Below are 17,492 nucleotides of genomic sequence, written 5' to 3' on the forward strand. Positions count from 1 at the left end.
GTGAGTCATGGGAAAAGCTAGACGTGCAATACTTTAAATAACACTGAAAGCTAATTGATATTTAATAAAATAAAACAAACAAAGACCAATTAAGCGTGATAAGAAACGCAATACATCAATCAAAATAATAAACAATCAAGAGGCTAGCTGAAAATAACTTGCCATTTAAATATTAATGCCCACAGACATGAAAATACAGGAAGCATTACGCTACACTAACAGAGCGCGTGGTGTAAATTCACAGAATTATCATAAACATTTTTTTATTCTGTGGGAAGCATAAACCAGGTGTACTCGTACCGTAACGTCCTCTGCTCTAATGCCAGTATTTTATAGGAGTTAGAATAGCACCAGATGAGACGATAGCTTAATTTATAGCATTGGTTGGGTAGCTAGAGGTTGGCCGGGAAGATATTATCCGTCATATTTCCATTCTATTTTAGCCTATACAAGTTTGAAAACGCATCAGTTGTGTTTCATATAGAACGAAGTAAGTATAAAAAATACACGCGATATCTTCCTCGTGTGTGACACAAAGCGCTTCGACTTTTTCCAATATGGACACCGACAGCGTAAGTACGCGCGTGACATTCCCCGGTCTAACAGCTAGCAACACACGGGTATATGTTTGGTTTTTTTTTTATACACATGCCATCAATCAATCGAAATCCTAGATTTTTACAAAGCTGGGGATAAAAACAATTACTAAGACGTTACGCGTGACGTCCGTTCAAGTAAGCGTAACAGAACGTCGGGATTTTCACCAACGCAAACTATTAGGGAAAATGTCATTTTTAGTTAGTGGGACAATCTTGTAAAACTTTGAAAAGGTGACAATGCTATATTCTTATATAACGGAAAGCAATAGCGTGATAATGGGTGACGGTAGTGTTTCTCATAACCCAAACGATATTCTGTCTAGATGGAAACAGGAATACGCGAAACTTTTTTCTGGTGATATTCAGAATGTGGACAATGATTTTATTGAACAATTAGAACAAAATTAAACACACAGTTAGAACAAGAATTTGAAAGTTTGAACCATACAAATGAAACGATTGATACTGAACAACAAAGTATAAACGTGTCTCAGATCATGTCTGGATCATATTTATTCCTTATGTACAATTTTGCGTAATAGAAAACTAATGAACTGCGATACTTTCTTGTGTTTCGTAGACTTTAGCAAAGCCTTCGACTCGGTCAACCATACTATTTTATGGAATAAACTTTTAAGTTCAGGTATACATGGAAATATGTTCAATACTATTAGATGTCTTTATTCGAAACTGAAAACTGCTGTCCGCTTGTCTCCCGGGATACTCACCGATTGGTTCTCAGTTGATACAGGAGTACGCCAAGGCGATAATCTTGCTCCTACGCTCTTTGCGTTATTCATTGACTGTTTAGTACCACAAATTAACAATTTATCATGCGGCGTTCAAGTTGGAAAGGATATGATAAGCTGCTTACTTTATGCGGATGATATTGTGTTTATCTCAGATTTCTCGTTTATGCTTGGTAATACAGCAATTGACTTCGTTGATAGATATCGCTATCTTGGTTTAACAGTCTCTGAAAATATAGACTACAACATATCTGTAAAAGAACTCTCAGTTGCGGCTAGCAGGGCACTTGGATCGATAACCTCCAAATATCTTCATATGGGTAACATGGACTATGCTACATTCGCAAAGTCACATGTTCACACCGTTTCTACACACATATGTTCATAGGATTAAAAATAAGGTTAAATTCAGCTATCTTTATTACAAATTGATAGATGGAGTTCACCCCTCAGACAAATTAGCTGAGCAATGGCAAAACCAACTTTTAACTGTTATGAAGAAAAATGAACTCAGTATATAAGGTTGAATGTCTATATAATGTCACTTATTGTATTTCATGTACATATTTATGAATTTGAATTTGTTTTTATTATTAATATGCAGGATTCGCAAATGAATCCAAACTTTGTAGGAACAAAGTTTTCTCGTCCCAGGGGAATATATTATGAGGTATATTTGGCCTTAAATTATAAATGAAACATTTTATTTAAAAATCATGTTATAAAGAAAACATAAGTTTTTATATCAAAACTTTATATAACAATTTATTCAAAAATGTTAAAAAGAAGTACTAAGATATTTTATTTCTTTTGAGGATAAAAAGGGACATTCCTGAGAAAAGACTGTGTAAATAGATTTTTGTACAAAGTATACTTTGATTTCCTATTTTAATTTAGTTTTACAAAATATGTGTTGATGACGCAATATCGCTTTCAAACAAAAACACTTCAAGTTTACATGCAAGTAAAGAGCTTTTAGATAAACCAAATAATATCGCTAACATTACGCAATGAGTATCCGGTGTTAAAATAGCAAAAATACCGGAAGAATCAACAGACAATGTCAAGTCAATATAAAAAAAATAATAGGATTAAATTCTATAATCCTATATGATAGACATGGGAATAAAATTCAAACTAAAAGGATATCCAATCAAAAATAAGATGGGTGGTCCAAATTACCAAAATAGGGGAATCGATTGGCTAAACGATACCGAAATTCGAGCGCCAAGGATCACGTGCTTAAAATTTCTTGGAAAGAAATTTTAAACTTTTAAAATATTCGATCCTTGGTTGCTAATTAAAGAAGATCTAAAGAGAATTTCTGGTATCTTTTATAGGTAAGCCAATATTTAACATATTTTAGTTCTAAGTTGATAATTTAAGTTTTAAGAAACAAATATTTTATTTTTCACATTTAGTAAAAATGTTAATTACAAGATATTTAGATATCCCGTTTTCCACAGCATTTGAGCATTAAACATGTTAAGTCAATTGTTATTATTTTCATGGCAGATAGCGTCACCAGATATTCAAAGTTTAGTTAAATATATTATTTAGTTTTGTTTAGAAAAATTAACTTTTGAAAGAGGTTTCAAATAGTTTTATTAATTTAATACAACGACAGCACTTTATCTATTGTAAGAAAGTTAAACAATTAATTTTCATTTAATAAATTTTATTGTATAAACAGTTTCATTTAAAGTTCTTGCGCGGAACTAATTTCATATTGAACCGCCTAAACGAGTCAAGGGAGATAATTGATGAAAGATTACAAACAAGAAAGGAATAATTATTTTGGTCAAGCGTTTCAATTAAGCATGTTTATTAATGTGCTAAATAGAAAATATTTTCATAAACAGAAACATAGGTACAGCTGCCAGACAGATATAAGTATATTTATTAATTAGTCAATTATATTTTTATTTGTTTAGTCACAATTGAGTTTCAAATAAGAAAGCGGTGTCGTCCCCAACACATGTAAATGTAAATATATGTTCGTCCTTAATTTTGTAAATACGCATTTGACAAATATCGTAAATACATATGAAACTAAGAGGAAAGGCTAAGCTCCCCAACAGCAAGTAATAGTACCTCTCAAATTACAAAGCGAGTAGCTCCCCTTTATATGAATTTAACAATATATGTGATTTATAAATTGTGTATGAATATTGTTTATGTTATGTTAATATGTGAATTATTAATGTATTGTGTATATAATAACATTCGATCCTTGGTTGCTAATTAAAGAAGATCTAAAGAGAATTTCTGGTATCTTTTATAGACCCGAATAATCAGCATAAAACATGTATACATTTTAATACTATAATGACAAGCCCGCGTTTTCATAGTAACATTAATAAATGCATTTATGTTATTATTCGCAATCTCAAACGAACATAAACTATTTATAAATAAAACACCTACACAGTGTTTGGATATCAGCTCGCCTTACAGTACAGTAAAACTTGACAAAACAAAGACAGGGAATGTGCACGCTATATAAATATAAATACGAATGCTCCTATTCCAAATTAAAACGTGTGATAACCTTAATTCAATAATTTCTTTTATGTAGCCATCTTAAGCATGCTCGCTTTTCCATATTCTACACCTGCTGATACATCTGCAGTTGCCATGGCCTCCAGAACGTTAACAATGTAAGCACAATATTTTTGTCAAATCCAATAGACTCAAGAGCAGACAATAGTATATGAACGAATCTTGTTTCCCTTGATTACTCTTTTTGTCTTCATGGTTCTCGTGGCTCGAGATTCTGCTTGGCGGATCTCTTTTTTTTTTTAAATTCACTGTCTGATATTATACAATTAGATTCGTATTCCCTCACCGTGAACCATTCAGCTAGAGATGAATCAGCAATGCAAATCATTTTGTTTCGCGACTTAACCTCAATAATCAGATCTATATCAATAACTTAGAAGTATGGGCTTTATTTGGAGACTGACAGAGAACTAATGCTAAGGTAGCTTTGTTTAAGCCAGATAGAATACTAGTATTCTCATTGAAAGTAAACTGGATTTTGTTGCTTGAATTTTAACGACACGTCCGCTTTAAGCTTTTCTCAACTTAATATTCTATTCCTGTACAAGTTTAGCTTATAGGTCGACTAACTTTCCATACATGTAGTGTTTAAACAGCTGAAACATATCATGTAAATCAGATGTAGGTAACTTGATTCTTGTTTATGGTTTAGGCTGAGAACGAACCGTAGGCGGTTCTTCAACAAGAAGAGTTTTTCATCTAACATGACGAAAACTTTACTGTATGAAAGGCAGCCGTCGAATATATACTTAGTATAGCTCTTTATTTCTATGCAAAATTTTGTTGGTTAGTTTGGCTATTTGTACTAAACATAAACGCGGTAAATAAATTATAAATCTGTACACATAACAGCTAAACAGTGTAACTGATGAATTATAGCCATGTGTTTTACTATACTGTTGTTTACATTCCACCAGCAACAGTTCTCTTTATTGCAATCAAAATGTACCTTCAACATCTTACTTAAGGATCTTACCTATGGCAAACAATGTTTGGTTGGTCCCATTTGTTTGATGACCCTTCATAAAAAGAAAGTGTGTTTATTCAAAGATAAATGCCCTCCGTCATTTTGAAATAAAAATACATACTCTACATAAAAGCCACACTGAATAAATGCTAAATAGATTGTCACTGTTCTTATAAGCTTGAAAAAGCTTTTTTTGCATGAGCATTTCAGATATTCCAGCTGTGACAGAATCCTCTTTGGTCAAAATTCATATATTTAAATATTCATTAAGTTTCCAAAAGACAAGTGATACACATAATTATTCCTGAAGAGAAGTATTAATTAATATTCGCAAATTAAACATTGTCAATACAATTTCTGGTGAGTCATGGGAAAAGCTAGACGTGCAATACTTTAAATAACACTGAAAGCTAATTGATATTTAATAAAATAAAACAAACAAAGACCAATTAAGCGTGATAAGAAACGCAATACATCAATCAAAATAATAAACAATCAAGAGGCTAGCTGAAAATAACTTGCCATTTAAATATTAATGCCCACAGACATGAAAATACAGGAAGCATTACGCTACACTAACAGAGCGCGTGGTGTAAATTCACAGAATTATCATAAACATTTTTTTATTCTGTGGGAAGCATAAACCAGGTGTACTCGTACCGTAACGTCCTCTGCTCTAATGCCAGTATTTTATAGGAGTTAGAATAGCACCAGATGAGACGATAGCTTAATTTATAGCATTGGTTGGGTAGCTAGAGGTTGGCCGGGAAGATATTATCCGTCATATTTCCATTCTATTTTAGCCTATACAAGTTTGAAAACGCATCAGTTGTGTTTCATATAGAACGAAGTAAGTATAAAAAATACACGCGATATCTTCCTCGTGTGTGACACAAAGCGCTTCGACTTTTTCCAATATGGACACCGACAGCGTAAGTACGCGCGTGACATTCCCCGGTCTAACAGCTAGCAACACACGGGTATATGTTTGGGTTTTTTTTATACACATGCCATCAATCAATCGAAATCCTAGATTTTTACAAAGCTGGGGATAAAAACAATTACTAAGACGTTACGCGTGACGTCCGTTCAAGTAAGCGTAACAGAACGTCGGGATTTTCACCAACGCAAACTATTAGGGAAAATGTCATTTTTAGTTAGTGGGACAATCTTGTAAAACTTTGAAAAGGTGACAATGCTATATTCTTATATAACGGAAAGCAATAGCGTGATAATGGGTGACGGTAGTGTTTCTCATAACCCAAACGATATTCTGTCTAGATGGAAACAGGAATACGCGAAACTTTTTTCTGGTGATATTCAGAATGTGGACAATGATTTTATTGAACAATTAGAACAAAATTAAACACACAGTTAGAACAAGAATTTGAAAGTTTGAACCATACAAATGAAACGATTGATACTGAACAACAAAGTATAAACGTGTCTCAGATCATGTCTGGATCATATTTATTCCTTATGTACAATTTTGCGTAATAGAAAACTAATGAACTGCGATACTTTCTTGTGTTTCGTAGACTTTAGCAAAGCCTTCGACTCGGTCAACCATACTATTTTATGGAATAAACTTTTAAGTTCAGGTATACATGGAAATATGTTCAATACTATTAGATGTCTTTATTCGAAACTGAAAACTGCTGTCCGCTTGTCTCCCGGGATACTCACCGATTGGTTCTCAGTTGATACAGGAGTACGCCAAGGCGATAATCTTGCTCCTACGCTCTTTGCGTTATTCATTGACTGTTTAGTACCACAAATTAACAATTTATCATGCGGCGTTCAAGTTGGAAAGGATATGATAAGCTGCTTACTTTATGCGGATGATATTGTGTTTATCTCTGATAGTCCATACGGTCTGCAACGCCAACTTGACGTCTTACATGAGTAAACAAAATTAAACTGTTTACATGTGAATATTGATAAAACAAAGATTATGCATGTTCGTAAAACAACAACTGACAGATGTGATTTCTCGTTTATGCTTGGTAATACAGCAATTGACTTCGTTGATAGATATCGCTATCTTGGTTTAACAGTCTCTGAAAATATAGACTACAACATATCTGTAAAAGAACTCTCAGTTGCGGCTAGCAGGGCACTTGGATCGATAACCTCCAAATATCTTCATATGGGTAACATGGACTATGCTACATTCGCAAAGATATACGAAAATACTGTCATCCCCGTAATGGACTATGCGTCAGGCGTTTGGGGTTTGAAACGATATGATGTATTAGAAAGACTTCAGTATCGGGCTATTCGTACTTTCCTAGGTGTTGGGAAAACCTCACTGATTCCAGCAATAACGGGTGATATTGGATGGACTCCAGTACATATAAACAATCAGTGTAACGCGATTAGATTGTTGTGTAGACTTATGAACTTACCGGAATCCAGAATTTGTCGAAAAGTGTTTAGTTGGGATGTTGAGATTTCAGCACGATACAAAAATACATGGTTTAATAGTGTTAAAACAATTTTGAACAATAGTTGTCTGGCAAATTTACTTAATCATACAGACAATCAAGACTTGATATCGACAAAGTACATTATTGACTCAGTAAAGACCACACTTATAGACAATTTCAAAATCGAGTGGAATACAAAAGTTCAAGACATGCCAAAACTTAGAACATATAAGCTATTTAAGACCGATTTTAGTACTGAAGCGTATGTGAAAAACTGTTTATCGAGGAAACAGCGATCAGTTATTGCCAGAATACGATGCGGGACACTACCATTAGAAGTGGAACAAGGCCGCTATCGCAATATTCCGTTAGACCGTAGATTCTGCAAAGTGTGTAACTCTAACCTCATTGAAGACGAAAACCACTTCCTACTTTTATGCTCTGGTTAAGCAATTAGGCGAAATGAACTTATACAACAACTATCTTCCATAAATTTTGACTCTCCTTTAGATGCGCTAAAAGAACTGCTGACGAATAATTCCAAAATTGTTGCAAACTATATCATAGACTGTTTAGATATACGACGTGGTGTTATATAAAAACTTGCTTATTCAAACTTATCTCACCTATAACAAATGACGTTAAATTTATAGAACCCTCATTTTCTACTTAACTTAATGTGTACATATGACAGTGCTTCATTCATTCATACAACGGAAAAGCATAAAAAATGTTTTTTTTTGTTTTTTGTTTTTTTGTTTTTTTTTTTTGTTTTTTGTTTTTTTTTTAAATTGAGGAAAGTAACATTCTTAAAAGTCATGAAATTAAACCTGTAAAAGCGCATTACTAAACAAACCGAACCTGCTTACTTCAGTCACTCTCGTATTTCAGACCAAAATTGGAAGTGCGACAATCCTGTAAGCCTCAATAAAATAGCTCATTTTTCAAACCCGTACGTCTTGAAAGTAATTTTGCTGAATAGTTATAAATTTTAACAAAATAACATTTATTTAAGTAATAAAATATTTATACCCTCTCTTTATTTTAAATCTTTATTTGAAAATTTTTACTTAAGCATAAATACTATAGGTATTATGACATTGAACAATGTCCAATAAGGCGTGTGTGGTAAGGCTTATTTTTGTCATTTAAGTCCAAAGCCTTAAATGTTACCGCAAATTATTTGGTACGACTAGAAAGCTGGGGCGTTAGTTAAATGTATCTAGTTTCTTAACACGCAATGTCCTAGGAAGACTTAAACGCCTGAACAATTGAGTTACAATAATTTCGTTTTTTTTTTGTGTCAGTGGGGCACACATAAAGGCTTATCCTGAAAAAAAAATCCAAGAGTATTCTTTGGCGACAAATCGATTTGGTAATGGGAGGTACCTGAAAATCATATTTTGGTTGATGAGTTAGTGGTGATGCACGGTGGCACTACATTTATATCGTTCAAAATTGACCATTTCAAGAACATTGAATATAAACATCATTGTAAAGAGCCTGCTAGTATTCAACTCTTTTTAGGCAACAAAATTAATTCCTGTTACCAGTAAGAACCAGACATTGCTCCGAACGGGACTAATACAGCCTGTTGAACCTTGTACATTTAGGGACCAATGTGGACACATGATTCATAATTTTTATGGGGGAGAAAGTATATTTGACGCACAATTTTGCTGCCATTTTTAAACAACCGACTCCAAAACAGAAATCGGTACTTTTTTTGTTGACATTACAATAACAGAATATGACAACGCATGAGACCTCGTTTACGCTGAAAACCAAAGCCCATTAGCCGTCATTTTTCCTATTTTGCCCAATTCATGACATTATGTACATCTCCATATGGTTATATTACATCCTAAAAAGTTTCACAACAAATGAAATACTTATTGGCGTAACAGCAATGCCTAGCTTACTTAATGTGGTACAAAGTGCTTTAGCCAAAGTGGCCATAAAATATTTAGCCTAGGTAAACAGGGAGCATTTGCAATGTAGAAAGGACAGTTTTGTCACAGTGAAGCACAATTAAAAATAAGTCACAGTTTCTTCAAAGAGTAATCAAAGGAACGAAGATTCTAGCAGAAAAGAAAAGAATGCAATCCAGGGATATAAACCAGACATGGAAAACAGATCCACACAACAAAGAACATAAAATAACAAAAAAAATACGTGCAAAGTAACACTATAGGCATAAATGTTAGGGTAAGCACAGAAAAGGGTAGGTAGGATACCATTGACGGGTAAGTCACAGTGAAGCACAATTAAAATCGCAGGCCCTTGCGATTGGGACCAGATTTTTTTTAATCGCAAAAAAAAAAAAAAATGATTAAATCATTTTGTTTCCATATTTGAGTTATTACGTGTGTTCTCAGACATGTCCGCTTGCAATTTAATGCTGTTTATACTATGCCCAGTTTTCGTCTATCTCCTCTAGGAAATAGACGGCCCCGTGCAGGTCCAGTGTCAAAAGAATAGGCCTGCAGCAGCGCTAAGCTTGTCGTAAAATGCGACTAAATAGTACTCAGAAATCTAGTCCCACAGAGCAACTGGGATGTGTGCCCCAGGTGGTGGAATGAGGTACCCCTGGCATTTTACATGCTGGGGTTGTCAGGCTATAATACGGAAAACCTGACCGCAAACCATAGTGGTGCACTGTGTTGGGAAAGATGCCACGTTCCTCGCACATTAAAGAACGCTGCTGTGGTATTCGATAGTAGGAACCTTTGCGCTCTGCCACAGGAGGCTAAATTGCCCAACCCTACCCATCCCCCTTTTATCTTGTGGCAATCAAAATTTGTCGACTCCATTATCCTTGTGTCCCATCCCTTTTTCTCATTCATCGCTTCATGTTCATTTTATCATCCCTTTCATGTTAATCGCCTGAATGTAGGTGAAATATTGCTGCACGGGCATTAAACCCCAACAAACAAACAAAACTAAGAGATAGAAGAAAAACTAGGCATAGTATAAGCAGCATTAAATAGCATGTCAGGGAACACACATAATAATTCAAATATGGAAACAAAATGATTTAATGATATTTTTTGTGATTAAAAAAACCTGGTTCCAAGGGCCTGTGTTAAAAATAAGTAGCAGATTTCTCAATGTAACCAAATGTTCGTATGATTGAAGTGAACAGTGTGAAGTCTGTGGGTTCAAGGAAAGCTCACTTTAAGCTCTATGTTCGAATAGCTATTGCCATTTTATCTCTGTTATAGATATGGATTGTATAAGACATTATTATCATGTGTTTAAATGCAATAGTTAATTTTATTTGCCAAACTTATTAAAATTAAACATATCAATTGTTCCATTCAGTAACTGCATGTAGTGACTTCATGGAACAATAATTGATAGGTCTAGTTTTAGTATGACTGAACTCTTCGTATGTGTGGCCTCAATATTTCATGTGGTGTTCATGTGCATTATACTACATGTAGACCAAGATTTTTTTAGACTTCATTGGTCCCATAATTTACTGTGGGTATAGTTTCAATTTTAAACAGTCTCATCTTATACATTCATTGTTTCAATAAATAATGTAAAACACAGAAACAAATCCCTTCTACACAATTACAAAATATAAATAAAGTGCAATAATACATGTAGTAGTATTTTACAGGTAATGAATGAATTGAAAATAGTCAATAAACATGAGGTATAGAAATAAATAATTATAAATAAGTATACAATCTAGTCATCACGGCCATAGAATATTTCAGCGACAGTGCTTTTCAGCCATAGTTCATCTTGGTCATTAAGTCAATTTCAGATCAATTTAATTTCATTTGATTCATCATTTAATACATTTATTACTATCAACATTTTCATTCCTTCACCAAAAACTGATCACCAGAATTTAAATCCTACTTCAAGATTTAATGAATTCATTTTGTGTCAGTTCATACATGTATCTAAGACAATATCACACACAATGCTGAAAGACATTAAGACATAAAAAAGTATCACAACAATAAATAATCTAATGGGGCTCATGCATTTGATTATATGGAAAACTTATAAGGTCAATTAGGTTCTTAATTTTAATGGTTTTTATCTGAATTTATTTTCGATGCAAGATTTTTTGTAATCAGGCGCGTATTCAGGCAGGAGCGTAGTGGGCATGTGCCCCCCCCCCCCCTCCAAAAAAAAAATAATAATAATTTGCAAAGCATGGGTTGTCTGGGGTAGATTTAGGCGGTTTTAGGTTGAAACTTTAATTTCTCACCAATTTTACCACAAATGACATCTACATGTACATTGCACCCATTCTAGAAGAATATTTTATAAATTTAACCTAAAAAATGTTTAACTGTGGGCCCCCTCTAATTTAAAATCCTGGATCCGCCCCTGGTAGTAGTACAAATTACAAATATTCCTTTATTGAGAATTCTGACATTGGCCCCTCCTATACTAGTTCTTTTAGACCATAGAAGTTTCATGGAAAAGGCAGAAATCAGTGTTAGAAATGATAAATTACTTATCGGTCCTTTGTGGATCATAAATCACTTTTATCCTTTTTTCCCTGTCATTCTCCCATTCTTTAACTTCCTCTGGTTTATAAAAGTGTTTCATTAACTCCCTGAAAAATGTGTCACAATCACCGAATATTCTAGCTCCTATTGGGCTTCCATCTTTACCCTTTTTATCACACAAATCATCATAGTCTGTTACTTGCCTAAAAGAATAATAAAATGAATGTCATTTTTTTTAAACAGGGTTGGTTTCTGATTACTTTACTTTTTACTGGCCTTCAAAAATAATAACTTCAGCTCATTTTAATACTTCTAGCAATCAAAATCAAAGTTCATTTTTGTCTTCAAAATGTGTGTCTCCCTCATTCAAAGAATCCTACAAAATTTAATGGACCATGAAATATGTCCTACATGTAACTACCTACAATGTTTCATGAAATTTGATGCAGTTATTTTTGATGAGTTGACTGACAGAAATACCAAAAACAAAATGTCTCCCGAACAAAGGCATTTAATTCTATTATGGCAAATGCCTTCCCTAACCTGAAATCCTGGAATCCTGAAAAATCCTTAAATCCACCCCTGTAATGGTTGCCCTTTTTTCATACTTGTATGTAATATGTTTCTATATGAAACACCTGAATATTCATACATAATAAACAATTTTCCCTGATCACAGTGATGTTGTCACCCTTTTTCAAAAGTGTTTCTCTATAATGGTTTAAGAAAGAGAATCAAACTGTAACTTAAGGAACCTTGGCACTAGTTTGAATAGTGTTGCATGGAGAATAAAATGAGAACTTGATAAGACTGTAAAGGTCGACCAATGAACAGTTAAGGAAAGTATGGACACACCATTCAAACTTGACACAGCCTTAAATTTTGATTACAATAAGACATTAGACAAAGGATAAAAATTTGACCAGAACCAAAGTTCTCACTTTTTGGCCCTTATTCCTCAATAGTTCCAATCAAAATATTCAAAATCAAACCAATACTTTCTGTGGGTTTATGGCACGTTGTGGTAAAGTTCCAAAGCAATCCATTCCCTTTCACTAATGTTATCACAGAAATCAGAAAATAAATACTAGTTTCTGGCCCCTTTTTGGCCCCTTATTCTTATTTTGCTTAGATCACAACCACAAATATCAATCCTAGTCTTCCTTTTGTGCTTTAACACCTTGTAGTAAAATTTATATGAGATATTTCACTTTTACTCAATTTATTATATGTACATATGGAAAATGCTTGTTTCAGGCTCATTTCAGTCCAATTCCTACAGGAATCAGGTCTTAAAACCCCAAAATCTATCCCAGTATTCCTCTGGTGGTATGGCATCTTGTAATACAAAAGAGATTCATTCACTAGCTGTCATTACTTATTGTCAGATCATCGGGAAAATGCTTCTTTCTAGTCCCTTTTCAGCCCCTAATTTCTAAAAAAATTGTAAGTCTTTACCCCCCAAAATCAATGCATGCCTGACCATTTTGGTATAGAATATTGTTGAACAATATTATAGACATTTCCATGCATTTACTGGAGTTAAATAGTTAAATTTTATGAAATTCTTGTTTACAAATCTTCCTTTTGTAGTTAGAAACCTTGTTAATAGTTTTTATAAAGATCAACGAACTAATACTTAAATTATCACACAAAAAGTGAATTTCGTTGTATTACTATGATATGTGCAATGATAGCAACACAGACGATGACAATGATATACCAATATATATTGTACAGCTTTAAGTTTGTTTGCAGTCATATAAAAACTCTTTTATACTCATATTAAAATCTAGATAAAAACAAAGAAACAAACTTTCGAAGAAAATGCATTTCAGTAATGTGAACCAATCTAATGAAAATAAGTTCCATCAACTGTTCCATTCAGTCACTGCATTTAGAATCTAACTTTTAGAATCCTTTCAATAATGGTGATGAGTAAGGTCATCAGAACAGAATCAACCAATTAGATGTCATCTTTTATGATTTTGAAAGCATTATTCAAAGGGAAAACCCTGCCCGAGGATTCTGACAAGGTCATCAGAACAGAAAGTAGAATGCAGTGACTGAATGGAACAACTGATGGATCTACTTTCAATTAGACAGTAATGTAAACATACCTATTGCATATAACCAGTCTATGTGGGTCTTTAATCATATCCACCAATTCATTGGCTGGAGTCACTGTTAGTGTAGTTCCCAAACATAACATCAAATCACACATCTCAGAATTTTTACAAGCACGGTCATGAATATTTTCATTTAAAAGGTCACCAAAGTTGATTATGGAATCCTTCAAATATCCTTTACATCCCTTAAATAAACAAGCAAACCAAAACTCAAATCAATATCTAAAATGTAATGACAAATGTCTGAAAAACTGTTTGTTGAGGTATGCTATATGGAAATGAAAGTCAACGGGAATATTATATAGACTTTTGTAACAAGTGCATAAAAATGGGTCTAATCAACACTAATGTCAGACTAAGCAACTATTTAAGAATACAATAAATCCCGTCTAAACCAATCACATTTAAGAATAGAGGCTATGATCGGATTAAGCAGGTAATTGGTTAATACAGATAAGAAAAGCATGAAAAATTGATAGTAGCAAACTTCAAAAAAGATGTCTTGACAATTTTACATATAATTATGGTTGGTTTTTGACAGGTTTTACTGTATTCAGAGTTTTAAATAGTTCAATATCAAATATTGTCTAATAGTCCTTTTCCATATTTACTGAACGCAAGCCATTTTAGCAAGTTTTTCAAAGGAACGTAACCCACCAACACACAACAACATGGTTCCCATAGGGGAAAGAAGGAACAGTGAACATTTTTCTTTGAATTTTTAACTACTTACATTTCAGTAGGTAGCAAAACAGTGTGAAATAAATTATTTGAAAGTTTCTAAGTCACTTATTGCAGCTACAATAAGTATTGTTTTTGCATTTTTAAGAAGACTCTACTACTGTCCCTTGCTCTAATCACACAGTAAACCAGTCTGTCAGGTAGGAGAGTTACTTCCCTTCACTCAAAATTTAAAAAAAAAATGAAGTCAAAGTTTGGAATATGTAAAAAAGTTTATTTGATGGGTGTGCAAACTTCTGTCTCACCATCTGGCATCAATACATACGTACTGAAAACATCATATAAAAAAAATTTAAATACTTTAAAGGATACCTTAACTTCACATTTTCTTCCTGTTCTGTGAGAAAGTCCACATCTTTCACATTTGATGACATATCTAGGCTTTTTAATGTCTGTCTTCCCATAATCCTGTATTTCCTCATAATATTGACTCCCGACATCGTCCATCACGTAGTAATCTCTGTAATACTCCTTTCCACATTTCTCACACATCTCTAAAAAGACATTACCATGAAGTTCTGACAACTTTTCTGGTGGTACCCCAGACAGACCATGTAGACCATCTCCATTCTGACTTATGATGTACTTCAGGTAACCATCGGTCATCAATTTTTGGAGGGCTTCATGAGTATAGGTTGGACGTAAAGATTCATATGGTACACCTTCTTCATCACTTTCTAAAGATTCTTTCACAATAATAATATTTAAAATTAAAAAAAAAACTGAACTATAAAAATAGTTCGAGTTGTTATATATCCACAGTAGTGACATTTCACAGAAAGAAATAAAAAACTTTGCTCATTATTCTGTACATGAATATGATGCTGGTAGCTTACTAAGTCATAGATAAGTTTTTTTTTCCTTGCTGGTGTATTTTGTATTAAGAAGAGCACCACTCTTACAAATATTAAAGCAGTTATCGTGCCTTCACTTTAACCTAACAGTAATAAAGATGACCTGTTAGTTTTGTTTTCTTTTTTTTTAAGTACTGATTAATTCAACTATGATACATGTATGTAAGTGTCAAGTTAAAAATTATTTACAAAATGTATATAATGTCTCTTAGCAGTTACAGTTACATGTATAACACCAGTTAATAATTGCTGAAAATCAATGTCTAAAAAACTCTAATAGCAATTACATGTACATGTACCATCATTATCCATTTTCTGTTTCTTCCCTGGTGGATGTTCATCACAGCTGTCTTGAAATAGCTGGTCTACATTGACACATTTTTGGTCCATTTCTGTCCATTTTCCACTCTTTCCTCTGTAATCTCCAATACCAGCAGAGGTAGATATTCCAGCTCCTGTAATTGATTTAGAAAAAAAAAATATGAACTATTTTAAGTACAACTTTGTAATTGTAATAAAAAGTTACTTGATGATTAAACTTCATAGCAAGCTTTTTTTTTGTCTGCACATAAAATTTAATGTAGCATTTAAAAAAATTGAGAAAAAAATGTTATTAATTCACAATGTATATGTATAATGAATTTCTCAATTTTCAACTCTGTTTTTCTAACTATGTTTTATCTTTAGGTTACATATAGTTATCAAGTACAGTAATATTAGAACTACTATTTTAGCAAAATGGTTTCATGGTCCATTAAGATCATTATCGAGGCAGGAAAGCTAGTTAAAGGTTTCACAATAAGTTAAAGTTGAATAACACAAAATATCAACTTAATTTGAACATCATAACAAACAAGCCTCGGAGAGTTTGTTATAATGTTCAAATTAAATAAGGCGAGTTGGTATTTTGCGATATTCAACTTGAAAGAGTTATAAAACTTTTTTTTCTATGATTCCTTGGAAAATATTTGGCCACTTGACAATCATCAATGGTGACAGGAGAACAATGTTAGATATGTCACAATGTCACTTTTGGCCAATCAGGTTTTTTAGACACTTACAGTTAAACAACCAACTGCAATGGCATTTTTTTTTTTAACTTCACTAGTTCATATTACATTGTTATGGTGTAATATAGCAAATATCCAGCCATCAAAGAAGAAAATGTGACCAAATCATAGAAAAAAGTAAAATTAATGTACATGCTTGCTTAAGACTAAGTGCCTAGTTTGAATTTGAAGAAAAGAAATAAACTACTTTAGTCACTAGTATGAACTTGGAAAACAAATTTAATCACTTGCCTGAACTTGAAGAGATAAAAAGAAATTACAGATAATGATAGTTGCATTAACAGGTGTTTAGCTGGTGTTACCTGTACATTTCTACAAACCTGTAAATGCAACACAAAAGCCAGCTGCCTTGAGCATTAAGGAAACTCTCTTTGCCTGATCTAGTACTCTAGTTGTACTGTCTATAAACTCGGCAGTTTTCATTGCCTCTCTGATCAAAGTTTTCTCAAGTTGAGTGAATCTAAGCTCGGCCGTTTTAGTAGTTTTTCTAGAAAATGTGACAATCTTTTCCCAGCAGGTTTTGTGAAATTTTGCCTCTCCCTTAGGATTCCATCCTATTTTCAATGCTTCTGTATCAACTTTGGATTTTGGCCATAAAGTCTTCACGTCTACCACATCATCAATTCTAAAATCTAACTTTTCACCACACTGTTTCAAGTCGCACATCTTGAATCGGGTCCAAGTGAAAATGGGGGGATTGCGCAATCACTTGAAATCGAAAGTACAAAAGTCGTACAACTATCCCGTTTGTTTTTTTTTTTTTTTTTTTGTTTTTTTGTTTTTTTGTTTTTTTGTTTTTTGTTTTTGTAAAATATCTTTTTTTCTAGATAGTCTAAATGGTAAATTTTAAAATCAATTGAATATTATTTAAATTCTCATTGAATGACATTGCTTTTCGAGATTGTTATTAT

General features: G+C 33.1%; 1 protein-coding gene across 5 annotated transcripts in view; it reads right to left on the reverse strand.

Annotated features, from left to right (window-relative positions):
• Positions 1 to 17,315, reverse strand: part of LOC148628783 (NAD-dependent protein deacetylase Sirt6-like) — a 50,872-nt gene extending 33,557 nt beyond the window's left edge. For 3 of the 5 annotated variants that reach the window (XM_088594491.1, XM_088594483.1, XM_088594498.1), the window contains exons 1-5: positions 16,902 to 17,308; positions 15,811 to 15,966; positions 14,970 to 15,343; positions 13,908 to 14,101; positions 11,793 to 11,990 (exon numbers count right to left, since the gene is read on the reverse strand). In XM_088594491.1, coding sequence (XP_088450617.1) covers positions 11,793 to 11,990; positions 13,908 to 14,101; positions 14,970 to 15,343; positions 15,811 to 15,966; positions 16,902 to 17,247 — 1,268 coding nt within the window. In that variant the 5' untranslated portion in view covers positions 17,248 to 17,308. Of the gene's footprint in view, positions 1 to 11,792; positions 11,991 to 13,907; positions 14,102 to 14,969; positions 15,344 to 15,810; positions 15,967 to 16,901 lie in introns of all 5 variants that reach the window. The other 2 variants (XM_088594475.1, XM_088594464.1) reach the window with 2 other exon arrangements.
• Positions 17,316 to 17,492: the final 177 nt, after the last annotated feature.

Source organism: Perna viridis, chromosome 1, assembly GCF_037379345.1.
Source record: "Perna viridis isolate PV_CMFRI_1.1 ecotype Kerala chromosome 1, ASM3737934v1, whole genome shotgun sequence".
NCBI lineage: Eukaryota > Metazoa > Mollusca > Bivalvia > Mytilida > Mytilidae > Perna > Perna viridis.